A 15,781-nucleotide genomic window follows, 5' to 3' on the forward strand; every position below is an offset into this window, starting at 1 on the left:
AGGTGCGATTCTGGGTAGGAATATGGACAAAGCCAGCTAGGGATACAGAAATAAAGAAAGAAAAAAAGACATAAAATGATTCCTTGTGGGGGGTTAAAAAATGTGAGCAACATTGAGATAACAGAAAGGGAAAAAAAAGAGTCTAAACAGAGTGTCTCAGAGTGTGCAGCACGTGCATGGCTGTTGCTGAAAAGAGAGGGAGGGATAGAAAGCGAGGGAGGGATAGAAAGTGAGGGAGGGAGAATGGGTGGGAGGAAAGAGAAAGTGAGGGAGGGGTTGGTATTTAAGTGCTCGAGCAGGACAGCACAGGCATGCTCTGAACTCCCTGAGAGTGAAGGGATGAGAAAGAAGAAAATGTAATAAAAAAAAAAAAAAAAAAAGGAACAGGGCACTTTAACCAGCTCTACAAACACTCACCAGCACACACGAACACATATGGTTGACACTGCCAGACTGCTTGACCTCTGGACTGTATCCTTCTTGCAGGACTGAGCATCCCTTTGCATACATCCCTCTCCCTCCCTTTCTCACACGCACTTGTTCTCTCCCGAACTTCTCCTAAACTAAGTGGGTATGGGGCAGGCCTCATTCAGGGGCGCCTTTAGCTGTGCGTTGCTAGCCCTGGTGTTGGGGGGAAGCGTAGATTTGGGGGCTTTGCCAGTCGGATTTTATCCCCGCTTCACCCCTTTTTTCTTCCTGTGCACCCATCGCGGAGAAGTGGAGCAATCTGGGGTAGCTGAGGGTGGGGGAGAGATGCTGCTAACCTTACAGATTTCCGACAACCCAACAGCCTACATCCCGGGACAAGAGTATCAGGGTGAGTGTACACCACTGGCGTGTGTGTGTGTGTGTGTGCGTTTTGCTTTGAGAACCACAGGGAAAATGTTAATGTATGTACAAAGTCAGACTTTGTACAAAGAAATATTTAGATGTCAGTATATGTTCTCAAATGTTTTTTGAAGTGAAACTAATTTTAGATACGTAAAATTATATGTAATGTTTTATATATTCTGGTAAGAATGACAGTGTATTTGAGAAAAAACATTATTTGCTATACAGCAAACAACTAAACAAAAAATGGCTCTGATAGAGATTGCAGCCTGTCTTTGTATGTCACTGTGTTTGAGACAATAACATTGGTTGAATTTTTTATTAGTTTATTTATCAATTATTATTCAGTTGCACATTATACATTGTTTAGCAACTTCTATTAACTATTCAGTAGGTATGTGGTAATAAGGTATAAAGGTAGGTGAAAGGTATGTGAGCCTGAACTCACTGACAGGGTCCAGGGAGTTTAAGGGGTTAAAAGCCCTCCTTAATACAGTAAACATCTCTGTCTCAAAACAGTATTTTTGTACTAGTGATGTACCACCATGCTGCTATGTGTGTATACATATATGTCTACACATCTGATGTTTAGAAAGTGAAACATTTTAGTATTTTGTGATTTATAAGTGTGCCTTTATGTAACTGTATAAGCACTGGTGCAAAGTGGGACTGGCTGCTTTTAGTTCTTTACCGTGTGATCCCGCTGCTCTGTGTGTAGGTGGTTTATCCTGAGGACAAAACCGACAGATGTCTCTTACTCCATCTTTCTCTCTCTCTCTCTCACACACACACACACATACACACACACACACACACACACAGTTCACCTATTACCAAACTGTCTGAACTGACAGTTGGAGAAAGAAAGAAAGAAAGAAAGAAAGAAAACAGTGGGAGATGGTGGTCAGAAGGTCAGCATGAAGATGCAGGCTTGTTTCCCACCATAATCATCAGAAGCTCTGAAAAACCATTTGAACAACATATTAGAGTGACAGTGACATGCAGGGCACTCACCCAGAGAGTAGATTGAGTGAATGAGTAAGAGAGAGAGGGAGTGGGAGGAAGGGAGGGTAAGAGGGCGCAAGATGGACAAACAAAAGCAGAATAGGGACTGAAATGAGATGGCTGTGAGAGGCATTATATTTTTAGTATAACTACAAATAGAAAAAATTTTTTTGGCCTATTTGGATTACTGGACTTACTGTAAACAAGTGTTCTAATTGCAATCAGGACACTCTAAGTGATGGGCATTGCATGCCTTGCATTCTTACCTTTTCCACCTCTTTTATAGCCTATTCCCCATTAATGAAAGGGTACTGATACTAAGAATATCAGTCTTTTTCAGGCCATTAGGAACACAAGGCCACATGCTCTCAAAAGGTTTAGGGCACTGGCACTGAAAGGCCAGTGTGGTACTGGCCTTCATTGTGCTTCAGAGAAAAGAGGGCCAGCTGGCCCTGCCTGAGTAGTCATAGCCTAGAGGAGGTGGTCTATCCTCTCCTGCTGTGCTCCCACTCTGTGCTGTGCTACGCTTCTACATCCCTCCAACCTTCTGTTTGATTTTCCTCCAACTGCTGTCTATTTTTTTTTACACAAATTAAACATTAAAGTCCATTTTTCACCCTTTCATAAATATGACTTGCTTTTCTCTTTGCCTGTGGATTTTTCATTTTATGTATGGCATCAATTGACTTATTTGGCTCTAGTTACCAAGATTTGCTCCACTATACAACAGAAGAAGTGTGAGAGAGCAGTGAATGGATGATATAAAACAAATATTATTATAAATGTGTAGATGTAGGTATGAATGTAATTTACTTCGATACCAGTGGCCTTCCCCACTACCATCCCAAATGGTATTATCCCAATATTCTTCAGTAGAAGGTTAAAAGGCCCCACAAATCCAAAAACCAGACATTCAAACAGTGTTTTCTTTCATTTCTGACTATACCTATTTGTGTGAGATGAAAGGAAAGTAGAAAAAAAAGATGAGAATAGTGATGAAAAAAAAAATCACTCTCTGCACACCCCAAAATTCAGAAAATAGTACATACTTTTAGCCCTACAAGCATGAATGCCACCCCCTTACCTATCCACCCCCACCCCCACCCAAAACACACACACACACACACACACACACATCCACCACCCCCACCCTCACGCGCTGGGCTCTGCTTTTTGAGAGCCTGATATTTACAGCTATTGAGCAACACAGAGAAGCATTAAATATGAAACCAGAGGCCTAGGTTTATATTTATATTCATGTCAGCTTAATTCTCACTGGTGTGCCCCATAGAGACATGATTTAGATTAAATAGTTATATTAATTATATGTTATATTATTAATTAATGAATTAATTCTTATATTAAAATTAAAAGCAACTTTAAAAAAAAATGTTAATCATTTTTAGTCCATGTGTATGGAACAGAGCCTAGTTAACTCTTTTTTTGATTGATTAAACAGATCTTAGAAAAGGAGACTTTGCAGATTTAAAAGATTACAAATTTAGTCATGGGCAGATTTGTTATAAAGGCATTATGACCTTGTAAGAAAAGGTTAAAAACTGCCCTGGTAATGTAAAAAACTGCCCTGGTACTCCCCTGTACAGTGTGTAGCTTGATTTGCTATTTTGACCTAAAACATTAAGAGAACAAGCATGCCATTTCTTAGGGCCATGCTGAAGTTACAGTTAGATGGATACAGAGTTTAGTATGTCTGTAGCACTTAATGAATGCTCTATGTGACATCACTTCACCAGCACTTTATTTTGATGGTCCCAATGCAAGTACAATTAGATGGCTGATATTTATCCTAGTTACAATTGACAATATATCCGTAATACATTTATACTTACAACTCCTTTTCCCAGGATCTGCAGCAAATTACCTCACAAACCTCAGCTGGTATCAAAAACTCCATTTCCCAAGATCTTCAGCCATGTGAACAGACTACAGACCACATCACCTAATTTGTCACATGGCCTGTATTACCACTCACAGTCCCCTAATTGCTAACCATGCAGACCTTCTCCCAATCACACTAATTACTTTAAATAAACTATACAAGTCTTGCCCATGCTTTCTACCAGTGATGTTTCTGAGACTTTTGTTCTGACTGACATGGCTTTTACATTATTCTGTTGTTTACCAGTTTCCACTTGTCTAATCTACCTTGTTTCTTGATCGCCTGAGCCTGACAGCTTTTCATTTTCATCAATCCATCTCTGGATTGGCTTTTTTAATAAACCTGCATTGTGCATCCAAACTCTGTATGACTTCCTGACACATTGCCATACTGTTTACAAACTTCAGGCTACAGAAACTAAGCTGCCATATTGTTGTCACTTTTTGTTGTCACTTGTTGTGGACCATCAATACACTGCAAAAATTATAATTTAGCAACTGAAAATATCTTGACTCTGGGCAAATTTATCTAATATTTCTTGTTGCATGATTATTATAAATAAAAAATAAGATTATTCAGCATATTTTAGATGCTTATACTCATTTTCAAACTTTAAATTATTATATTCTAATGATAGATAATTTAAGCATTTTTTTTTAGAAAGCTTCTTTCTAGAAATAAATGCTTAAAGTTAGAAACATTATCTACCAATAGAACAAAACTATTTAAAGGATTAAAAAAAAAAAAGTCTCGAAATAGGTTGAATAATCTTATATTTGTTTTATTGTAATTATATAATAGGAAATACTAGATAAGATATTTTAAGATGTGTGGAGTGGAATGAAGCTGATCACTGGCTTCAATTACAGCAATGGGCAAACTGAGGGACATACAGATTGGCCCAAGGAGCTGAACCAGTTCTTCAGCTGGTTCAACTCTGTCTCCACCTGTACTCCCTGAATCAGCTGTGCAGGGGAGCATGCTGGCTAAACTGCTATTTATCATGGACGATATCTCTCACCCCCTCCATGAACATCTGAGCATGCAGCAGAGCACTTTCAGCTCCACACTGATTCATCCTCGGTACAGCAAAGAGTAGTACAGGAGGTCGTTCATACCCACTGCTATCAGAATGGACAACGCATCCATCCGGTGTTAACTGTGCAATAACCTGACACTTCCACATTCCTCTGCAGTGTATTTATTACTTAAGTATTTATTCATTTTATATGGGCCAACAAACATTCTAGTCATGCTACTCAATGTTACTCAGTATATAATTCAATGCAATTATCTGTATCTGTACCTGTTTAATGCTCAAAATTTTCAGATCTCTATCTGTATTCATATAATTTTTTTTATGTACACCCTATCACTATGCCCCAGAAACATTGGAAAACACTGAAAGAAAAAGAATTTCCAATTTGCAGAACGTAATTTTAGTCAGCTCCTGAATGTGTTCAGTTCCTTAACTTTGACTAATTCACTTGAGTTCATAATTGATCACAACCAGATGCCCTGGAGCTTTTTGTCAAGTTTCCTATGTAAGATGTAGCTGAGTAAGCTAGGAAACTATCTTTCAAACAATAAATCAAGTCTTTTTAAAAATTTTTGCCTTTCTCGAATCTGTTGTTCATAGTTGACAATAGCCACCCAACAATATTTTATCATGTTTTCTTCAGTTTTGGATTTGTTAAATTCCAGAAAGTTCAGACAAATTTCCTGGACACACTACCAGAATCTGCTATGGAGATGGGGTGTAGTGCTGCTGCTAGTCTAAATGGTCCTTTTCATTGCAATACCTGTATGGAGAATGCTTATTTAAAAATGACAAAAACACACACACAATAAACATACTTAAAAAAAAAAAATGAAATGATTATTTTTGGAAATTCCAAAATGCCTTGTGCACAGCTTGTGGACTGCATGTGCTATATGGAATGGCGTCTCTATAAATAAAAGCATATTTCTTTCGTGAATTTCAGGCCAGTTTATACAGAATAGTGCATCACCTATTCAGATTATATTAATGAACACAAGCACACATAATGTGAAAGTAAAGACCTCTTGCAAGCTTTCTAAAAAAATCTATTTTTTATGCCGTTTGTGCGATATAATGTTCAATAATATGCAATGTGCAATAAATGGTCACTGTATAATAAGATGTGCCTCACCTAATGTTGCACATCTTATTGTACAGTGACGATTTATTGCACATTGCACTTTATCGCACATTATATTGCATAAATGGCAAATTATTTGCATTATATTACACTTTTTAATCCCTTCATATTTTTTATTTATATATTTTTCTTTATATTAAATACTTTTCTTGATATTTTCTTATTTTGTGTCGGAACAGTTGTATAAAGCATTTCACTGCAAGTTGCACTGTGTATGGTTATGCATGTGACAAATAAAATTTTAATTTGAATTTGAAAATCAGTTAGCTTATTTGTTATCTATTTAGAACCCATTATCTGTTCAAACCAATTGTATTCTTATTCGGTTACATCTAAGATGTAGAAATGGCAGCACTGTCAGCATGGTGTGTGAATTCCTCCTCTGACATTTCTATATCAGTTCATAATTGGTCTCAAATGTGCACATATTTATTTACATTTTATTCCAGTGTGCTCAGTTATTATTTTTGTTTGTACCTGCCAGTGATATTTTCAAAGGAATTTAGTTGGTTATATTTCCCAAAATATAATCAGGTGGCCTAATTTAAACGACCAAGACCATGACCAGGAAGTTAGTAAGGAGCGCGGCACATTCACATTAATGAATATGACCTTTATTATTCCTGTGAATTTCATGCTTCAAGCATGCTTGAGCATGTATTACAGGAAAGTAAAAACCTGTTTAAAAAAACAATTAAAAGAGCAAAATAGGATGCCTACTAACATTTTCTAAATTTGTGTTGATTTTAGGATGCATTATCTGTTGAATATGAATACATTAAGTTATATCTCTACTTATTATGCATTAACAAAACCTAATAAATGATAAAAATAAATGATAAAATGAAACCACAGTAAAATACCTCATCTGTTGAACTGTGCTTTGATTTCTGTGTACATTGTATGGCACCTTTCATAAAATATCATTCATGCAGAATATAAATTTATAGAATAGCATACAATTGCAATATAATAAACTTAAACAGAAATTGGTCTTTTCAGAAGAATCAAGTAATTAATTCTTCCTTTTAGCAAATCTAGTAAAACTGTCATGTCACTGTTCCGCACCGGAATCGGTGTCCACCTACACTACCCATAACACCATGTGGCCTACAAACATGTCCACCAAGGACTCCAATTCGCACCACACTCACCCAACTGTGAAGTATACGCTCTGTGTTATTATACCAGTTTTTTCTAAGCCCAAATTTTTTCCTGGACATCCAACATTGACCTCTTGTTCTTTTCTCTTATTATTTGACTGCCATAAATAAATGGCTTCCATCTACATTTAGATGTATGGTGTGTGGTTTTCATCCTATTTGGGGCCTTTCTGGTAATAATGTACCGGTGTTCGTACAATTTCAGCTTAAGCGAGAAGTAATATTAAGTCCAGTGCCACTGTCAGGCAATTTAATTTAAACACAATATGTCATGCAGGAATGTATGTTATGTGCATTGTAAATACACTAAAAAAATGGAATGTCATTTGAGCCCACCAAAGGCACATAGACACCCTACTGTAAGTGTATGTTCTTCTTCTTCTTCTTCTTTTTATTATTATTATTACTGGGGGCCAAGCACCGAAGGTGTGTAACTGTATGTTATTCTTATCTCAGCAATAGTTTTATGTATTGACACTAAACTTGGCACATGACCTGATGTTAACAAATAAGCTTTGAGTTCATTTTTTTGCAACTTGGGAGGCCTACTGAAAACAGGAGGTGAAGGCAATATCTCAGCAACATATTGCCATTAAATTTAATATATTTCACTGGGAGCAAGCACTACTGGTCCCAATAACTTGTTAATTTGGCACAGTGATAGAGGACTATCTCAGCTATCTACACTGCTATTTTGGGGAACACCAATGTGGTAAAGCTGGATGCTGTTACCATAATTTCCATCATAATGGATTTTCTGACATTTTTAATTTTATTCAATAAGAGTTTTTTTCTCTTCTTCTACATTGCTACACAGTTTGTCCACAATGCACAAACGAATTAGATGGTGACATCGCAAAACAGGATATCTCAGCAATGGTGTGATACAATGGATATAAAAGGTCTACACAGCCCTATTAAAATGGTAGGTTTTTATGAAGTAAAAGAATGACACGAAGATACGTCAGATCATTTCTCACCTTCAATGTGCAATTGCAAAAAGTATACAAATAAAGTGAAAAACAATCAGAAACCAAGAGGAAAAAAAAAAAAAACTTACAATAACCTAGTTGCATAAGTGTGCACACCCCTAAAGTAATACTTTGTTGAAGTACCTTTTGGTTTTCTTACATCATTCAGTCTTTTTGAGTAAGAGTCTGTCAGAGTGGCACATCTTGACTTGGCAATATTTTCCCACTCTTTCTGGAAAAATCATTCTAGATCCATCAAATTGTGAGGGCATCTCCTATGTACAGCCACATCCCCAACTATAAAAGGATGTGCACACTTATGCAACAATAACTTAGTTTAGTGTAACATTTTTATTTTTCCTATTTTTACCTAAAATGTTTCTGATTGTTTTTCACTTAATTTTAATATGTTGCAAATTCACATTGAGGGTGGGAAAAGCTCTGACATGATTTATCTTGGTTTAATATTTTTCCATCACAAAATCTTGCCATTTTAACAGGAGTGTGTAGACATGAGACCAATAGGTTTATGTCTGGCATGCTTACACAATCCCACGGGGACAAATAAAAACAGGGTCAACCTGGCGTCCTTCAGCTGAAATCAAATGATCTACGTATTTAACAGTTTGTTTTATGAGCTGCAGTGCTCATTTTCTACCAGAAAATGAAGTAAAGCTTCAGTGTCTGTTTCACTGATCTCTTTTGTAGGGCTGGCCAGCATCAGATTGTTTACCTAACTAATCACTATGGAGGACACAGATGCTTCCAGATTATGCTGTAATTAGGTGGAGAAAATATTTGGAGAATCACTAAAGCCTTGTGGTGGGGTCCCTGGTGGTCTAGTGGCTAAGGATCCCGTGCTTCCACAGCCCGGCCAGGGAACCAACCCAGCCACTGGGAGTGCACTCTCAATGCTGGTCTCAAGCCCAAATAAAATGGGAGGGTTGTGACAGGAAAGGCATCCGGTGTAAAACCTGTGCCAAACCCCTAATGGGAGCAGCTGAAAGAACAATAACTGAAGTCTTGCGGCATTACTGTCCAGGTATACCTTTCCTTAAATGTGAATGCAAACCAATATTGGCTTTCAGCTGCTACAGGAATCAAAAAGAACACTTTTGCCATGTCAACTACTGAGAAATAATTTGAACTAGGTGGTATGTTAGACAAAATTGTTGATGGGTTTGGCGCAACTGGGGTGGCCGGATGTAAAGCTGCATTTACCATTCTGAGGTCCTGAAGAAGACGTAATTTGCTACACTTTTTCCAGACCATCAGAGGGGGTAAAATCACTGGACAACATTGACATGGAGCAATAGCTCTATTTTTCTAGCAACAAATCTTCTTTTACAAATCTTCTTTTTGGCTATAGAAATGTTAGGTGTTCTGTCATCAACCTTGAACATTTGCTGTTGGTTGCAAGTGAGGTGTACTTCCATGGTGGGGAAAGTGCCATTGTAATATATGTTACTAATAGTCCTTCATTTTCAAGTCCTGGAAACCACAAATTCTCAAAACCGTGGTCTGGGCCTTCTTGGGAGAATAGACTGGTACAATGCAGGAAGTCAAGGGTTTGCCAACCAGCAGTGCTAAAATCTGAATACAGCAATTGATAAGAGGAGTTATCAATGATGTCCCATGAATGGAAATCTGGCCTTCTTTTAGGTTAAGCAAACCAATCAAGGAATTAAGAGCAGAAAAACAAGATAACGAGCAGGAAATCTTAAAATATCCCAACACGTCTCTTCTAATAAACTAAATGGACAATATTTTGAAACAAGGAAATGGTGTTTGAGTGTTCTTAGGCCCAACCTTGTGACCTTGTCCTTATAGCTCTCTCCATTTGAGGCCAGCCTGATTTTTGAAAATTTTAGTACACTCAGCATTGGTTAGTTTGTAGAAGTCGCTTCCAGTGCTTCCATGTCCTGAATGCATTTCTCCACATCAGATCAAATGTCTTTGATCATTACCTCCATTTCAGACAGTTCCTGAAGTCTGTAGACATGAATTATTGTCGGTTGTTTGGGTCAACTATCCGACCACCTCTTGGCTTTGGAAACGGTAACATTGGATCCAGTAGAGCTTCTTCTTTCACGCCACTGTCTTCTACATCATCCCTGTCAGAGTGCTGCTTCATGACAAGTGTCTGCGAGCATGTCTTTGCATGGGCACCTTGTTGTGGTGTGAGATCTGAAGTCCCCTTCTGTATATGTTGCAGCTGTTCTGTGAGGGTAGCCATGATCTACTTTAACCGTGTCCTGTTTGTGGTAAGTTCATCTTTCTTCCTTTCACTCAGTGGAGTCTGTGGTTCTGGGCTGGTAGTGGCTTAGTGTGAAGAGGAACTGCGTATGGAGGTGGAGCAGTCAGGACCTGGGGATATACAGAGCTCACAAGATAGTAATTATTTAGCTTTGCTTTTCTTTTTGCATATAAGCCTCTTTTTGAATATATGATATTTCTTTTCCCATCACTTTCCAAACCTGTGTTCTCTTTTAGTGGGACCCAGTCCACTAGCAAGTTCCAAACTTGCTTTTTTTATAAGACCTATTTCAATGACTCCCTGGCTGTCTTAAAAAATTTTACTTGAGTAAAAAGAAATCTTTACCTGACTCACCCTGACTCACCCAGTCACCCAGCACAGAAAGCTGAAGGGACTGCAGGTAACTGTCTCACTGGTGCAAGAAAAACTAATCCATCAGTTCGGAGGCCCTTGTTTTTTGTTTTAATCTTCCCTGAGTCCAATAAATCACCTGCGCTGAGGTATTGGAATTCCTGTTTGGGCGCCAAAGAAATGTGGAGAAAATTGATTAGAAAATTGACTAACAAGGATTCAGAATCAAGAATATTAAGCTTAATTAATCAGCTAAGCAATTTGGTGAATATCTTTTAAGCATTTGTTTAAATATATCGTGAGTCTGTAAATGTACCTAATATCCTCTAATCCATTTCATTCAACTCTTATTTATGTGTTCAATTAAAAAAAATTCAGCTGAAACTGATTAGGCATCAAAATGACCATGTGAATATCCTGAAGTGAACCGTGTTATTATCTAATCTGTTTGGATGGGGAAGAGGAACAAATTAGTACTTCTTCTCATACCGGCAATATGGATAGTGCAAAGGGAAAAATGATTTCTTCTCTCTCATACTGGAAATATGAATGGTGAAAAGGGACATATTAGTGTGTCTCTCTCTCTCTCTCTCTCTCACACACACACACACACACGGCACAGGTGTGTGGGCCTGCACTTTGACACAGACAGGCATTTCTCCTCAAAATTAATTTTCCCTCTATTTACTCACATCCATTAATAGCATTATACCTGCTAATTGCCACAAATCTCAAAAATAAATATCTCCCTGACCTCTAATTTCCCCAAACCCGGATGCTTCATGCCCCAAACCCGAAAAATAAATATCGTGACTGTTAAAAGCCCCAAAAGACGAAAATAAATACTTCTGAACTATAATAGCCCCAACCCCAGAAATAAGTATCACCCTGCCTTTTACTTGCCGAAAACCCTAAAAATAAAACTACCTTGATCTCTAATTGCCCTAAACCCAAATATAAATACCACCTGACAGCTTTTTCCCCAAAACCCAAAAATAAATACTGCTAAGACTTCAGATGTCCCACAGCTCAAAGATAAATGCCTATCCTACTGCTGATTGCCCTAAACCCCAAATTTAAATACATCAATGACTGCTAAATGCCCCAATACTCATAAATGGCCCATGACTGCTAAATACACTCAGAACCCAAAATAAATATAGATCTGAATGCTTAAGGTGTGTAGGCCTGCACAGAGAGGCCTTTCTCCCCAAAAGTAATCCTCTGTCGATTTATTCACATGCATGAATACCACTATGTCTGCTAATTGCCACAAAACCCCTTCTCTAGTGTAAAACATTTTAATGCTTTAACATAGCCTTAAGTGTGTAAAGGTTAAAAGGCTCAACTGTTCATATCAACCAAGTAGATACAACCTTGCAACCGAGTTAGCACAGCAGCATTTTAATGCTATAATCTTTAAACATGTATCAACTTTTTTTTAACATTTTGTCTTTTATATATTATAAATGGTAGCCAATGCTGCTGCCATTATGCCTGCTAACTGCCACAAAACCCCAAAAATAAATATCACCCAAATTTAATTAATTCTAATTTAAATTCAGACTGATAATGCTGATCAACCCTGTCTTTATATTCATCTCTCTATTTTCATATTTACTCCCATCCATTTTTTACCACACACATATTCTATACTTTTGATTGGCCAACAGATACAGTTTTGGATACGCTACCTCAAGGCAAGGCCAATCACTTATTTATAGCCATAGTGTCCCACAATCCTCCATTTTTGTTTTTTAATCCCTCCATTTTCCCATTTGCTCCAAATTTCTATTCAACAACACAATTGCATTTCCAGCTAATTTTGGCCTTTATCTCCTCCTAGGGCTTTTAACCTACTGTCATGAAGCTGCTCACTCTGCCTGAACCATTCGTCCACTGCGGGTGAGTTGGTTGGGTTGGCATTTCATGGGAACAGCAGCAGCTGGTACCCTAGAACACATTGGAAGGGGGTTAGCTTGGTTGCTGAGTGCCAGATGGAGTTCTGAGCATACTCAGCCCAGGGGAGGAACTGTGCCCAATCCTCTTGATTGTTCACACAGAATGTTCACAGAAAACACCCAATCTCCTGGTTAGGTCTCTCTACCTGTCCATTAGCTTGGGGGTGATAACCTGACGTTAAAGTCACAGTGACACCGAGTTTCTCCATGAATCCCCCCAGATGTGTCCCCTCTCCTGTCACTCATGATGCCAAAGTACTTGAAGACAATGGTGATGAGTAGGTCTGTTGTTTCAAATACTGACGGCAGGCCAGGTAGGGGAATCAGGCATAATGATTTGGAAACAGTGGATGATAACAATGATTACTATATTGTTCTGTGATGTAGGAAGATCAGTCTCTGACACGTGGGTAGCGAAAGGAGTTACCCAGCAGGTACAGTATGAGGTACTTTGGCTTGACCGCAGGTGGAGCTTGAGGTGATGAACTTGTGGATATCTTAGAGCATGTGAGGCCACTAGTATTTTCCTTGGAGTTGGAGAGGTGCTGGAGTGTCCAGTGGCAGGGGAGGCATGGGCCCACATGATGAGTTTTGCCACTGGAAGGCCACTGGATGAAGTTTAGGTTTTTCCCCAGACTGCTATCACAGGATGGCCCCCACCCCTGCCTCAGAGGTGTCCACCTCCACTATGAACAAAGGATGAAGGGTCAGGCTGCCTTGAGACAGGTCAAAGCTTGTTCATCTGCCGCATTCCACCGTAGCTTCTTGGATCCTTTTTCAATAGGTCTGTGAGGGGTGAAGCTATGATTCTGAATCCTCTCATGAACCTCCTGTAGAAATTTACAATCCAATGAGGTAGCCAAGAAAAGCCACTCTCATCAGGCCATTACACAGTATTCAAAGTGACTAGAGGTGTTGCTAAAAGCCGTCTTCCACTTGTCCCCCTCCTGTATCTGTACCAGGTTATATGCACTCCTCAGATCCAATCTCATGAATATTTTGGCCTCCCGTAGCTGTTCAAGCACAGAGGGGACTAAGGGCAGAGGATACTGGTACTTTACTGTGACTTGGTTGAGCCCTCGAAAGTCGATGCAGGGTCTTAACCAGCCCCCTTTTTTCTCCACAAAGAAGAAGCTGGAAGAAGCTGGTGAGGTTCAAGGACGGATATATCTCTGCTGCAGATCCTCAATGTATTCATTCATGGCTTGGGTTTCTTATGCTGACGAGGGGTAGATGTGGTTATGAGGTGGTGTGGTTCCAGACAGGAGCTCAGTGGCACAACCATATGGCCAGTGAGGCGATACTCCACTGGCTTTGGCTTTGCTGAACACCTTGAACTCATGGTACTCTGGGAGAATTTCCAATTGGGCCTGAGTCTCCTGGGCTTTCTATGGTTATGGAAGCGACATAAACTATGGGAACATGTAGGCACTTTTCATGACAATACGCTGACCAGCATGTGATCTCCTTTTCCTTCCATGAAATCTGTGGGTCGTGGGTTTGCATCCAAGGGAACTTGGTGTTCCTGGTGCAAGTTGCTGACCTGGAGGTTTATGGGTTTTATGCAGTGGGTGATGAAACCACCCACATCGGGGCCACTGTCCAGCTCTTGTATGTGGAGTGGGTGCTGCAGTGGTTGAAGGGTTATCTAGAGCTTCTCAGCAAGCTTGCCAACAATGAAGAACCAGTCAATGGTGAAACATGGCAGACATTCTCTAATGCATGATCTAAATGGGGAGTGCAAAATTCTGGTGAAAGAAGAATTTGGAATGACTCACCATGTAGAAGCAAAAGGTGGAGGTTGGTCCCTCATGATCCCACTGTGGGGCTTTGGTCGGCCACAGTAGTAGCAAAATTTCTCCTTCTGACACCATTGGTGTTCCACAAGGGTTAGCATGGCTTGGCCCAGTTGCATGGGGTCTGTAGAGTGGACTTTGGGAACTGGGATTGATGTGGCCTTAATTCCTCCCTGATTCCTCAGCATGACGTAGAGATGGATGGATATGTTTTCCAGATATGTTGATAAGGGAATCAAGGGTAGCTTGGTCATCCTGACAGGCCAGCTTGGTTGGGATATCAGCGCTCAGCCCCTGATGATATGCTGCCTTGAGCACCAGTTCATTCCAGGCACTCTCCATGGCCAATGTGTGGAAGTTTAAGATGAATTCCGCAGCACTTTGGTTCCCTCGTTTCAGGCTGAGGAGTTTCTTGCCTATCTCCTTGCTTTCTGGTGAGTGGTCAAAGACCCTCTGGAATAGCTGGAGAAAATGCTCGTGAGAAGCATGTGCTCACCATCTTGAGACCACACCGCTGTTGGCCAGGTGAACGCTTTTTCAGCAGGTTGACAAACTGGTGTGCTCAAACATTGCTTCTTGACACATGAAGTTGAAAGAGCGAGAGAGTTACAGAACATATATTTAGTACATACATATAGGTGTGTATAATCAGTAAGATGGTGAACTTGAACGTGACAGTCTGTTGGTTCTTGGTATAATCTGGCTGCAAAGTAATCTGGGTAGTGTAGTTGAATGCGGTTTCCGACATTGACATGACACCTACATTCACCAAACGTTTACACATTATCTTACTTGTATCCATGAGGTTTGTGTTTATGTCATGATTGTACTCATTTAAGGAAATATGCACTTTAAAGCCCTCAGGAACCCTTCTGTCCCCACTTTTATTTATCCATTTAATCTGTCCATCCTTTTAAATCTTAATCAATATGGAGACCTTCAGTATACAGTCAGGTCCATAAATATTGGGACAGTGACACAGTTTTGGTAATTTTGTCTCTGTACACCACCACAGTGGATTTGAAATGAAGCAGTCAAGATGTGACTGAAGCGTAGACCTTCAGCTTTAATTCAAGGGGTTTAACAAAAATATTGCATTAACCATTTAGGAATTACAGCCATTTTTTACAGAGTTCCTCCATTTTCACAGGCTCAAAAGTAATGGGACAATTGACTGATAAGCAGTTTCATGGCCAGCTGTGGCCTGTTTCCTCCTTATATCATGATAAATTAAGAAGTGTTGAATTTGCATTTGGTAGCTGTTCATGGGAACTCTCAATATGCCATCCAAAGAGGTGTTGATGCAAGTGAAGGAGGCCATCATTAGGCTGAAAAACCCAAACAGACCTATCAGAGAGATAGC

General features: G+C 39.4%; 1 protein-coding gene across 7 annotated transcripts in view; it reads left to right on the forward strand.

Annotated features, from left to right (window-relative positions):
* The first annotated feature begins 331 nt into the window (after nucleotides 1–331).
* The window catches only part of reln (reelin), a 438,322-nt gene continuing 422,872 nt past the window's right edge, over nucleotides 332–15,781 (forward strand). For 4 of the 7 annotated variants that reach the window (XR_008301877.1, XM_026932718.3, XM_034305511.2 and 1 more), the window contains exon 1: nucleotides 332–817. Coding sequence is in view for 3 of the 7 variants with exons in the window: in XM_026932718.3 (XP_026788519.2) it covers nucleotides 574–817 (244 nt within the window). In the remaining 4 variants the exon portion in view is untranslated. Of the gene's footprint in view, nucleotides 818–10,268; nucleotides 10,318–12,507; nucleotides 12,567–15,781 lie in introns of all 7 variants that reach the window. The other 3 variants (XM_053234670.1, XM_053234673.1, XM_053234671.1) reach the window with 2 other exon arrangements.

Source organism: Pangasianodon hypophthalmus, chromosome 6, assembly GCF_027358585.1.
Source record: "Pangasianodon hypophthalmus isolate fPanHyp1 chromosome 6, fPanHyp1.pri, whole genome shotgun sequence".
Lineage (NCBI taxonomy): Eukaryota > Metazoa > Chordata > Actinopteri > Siluriformes > Pangasiidae > Pangasianodon > Pangasianodon hypophthalmus.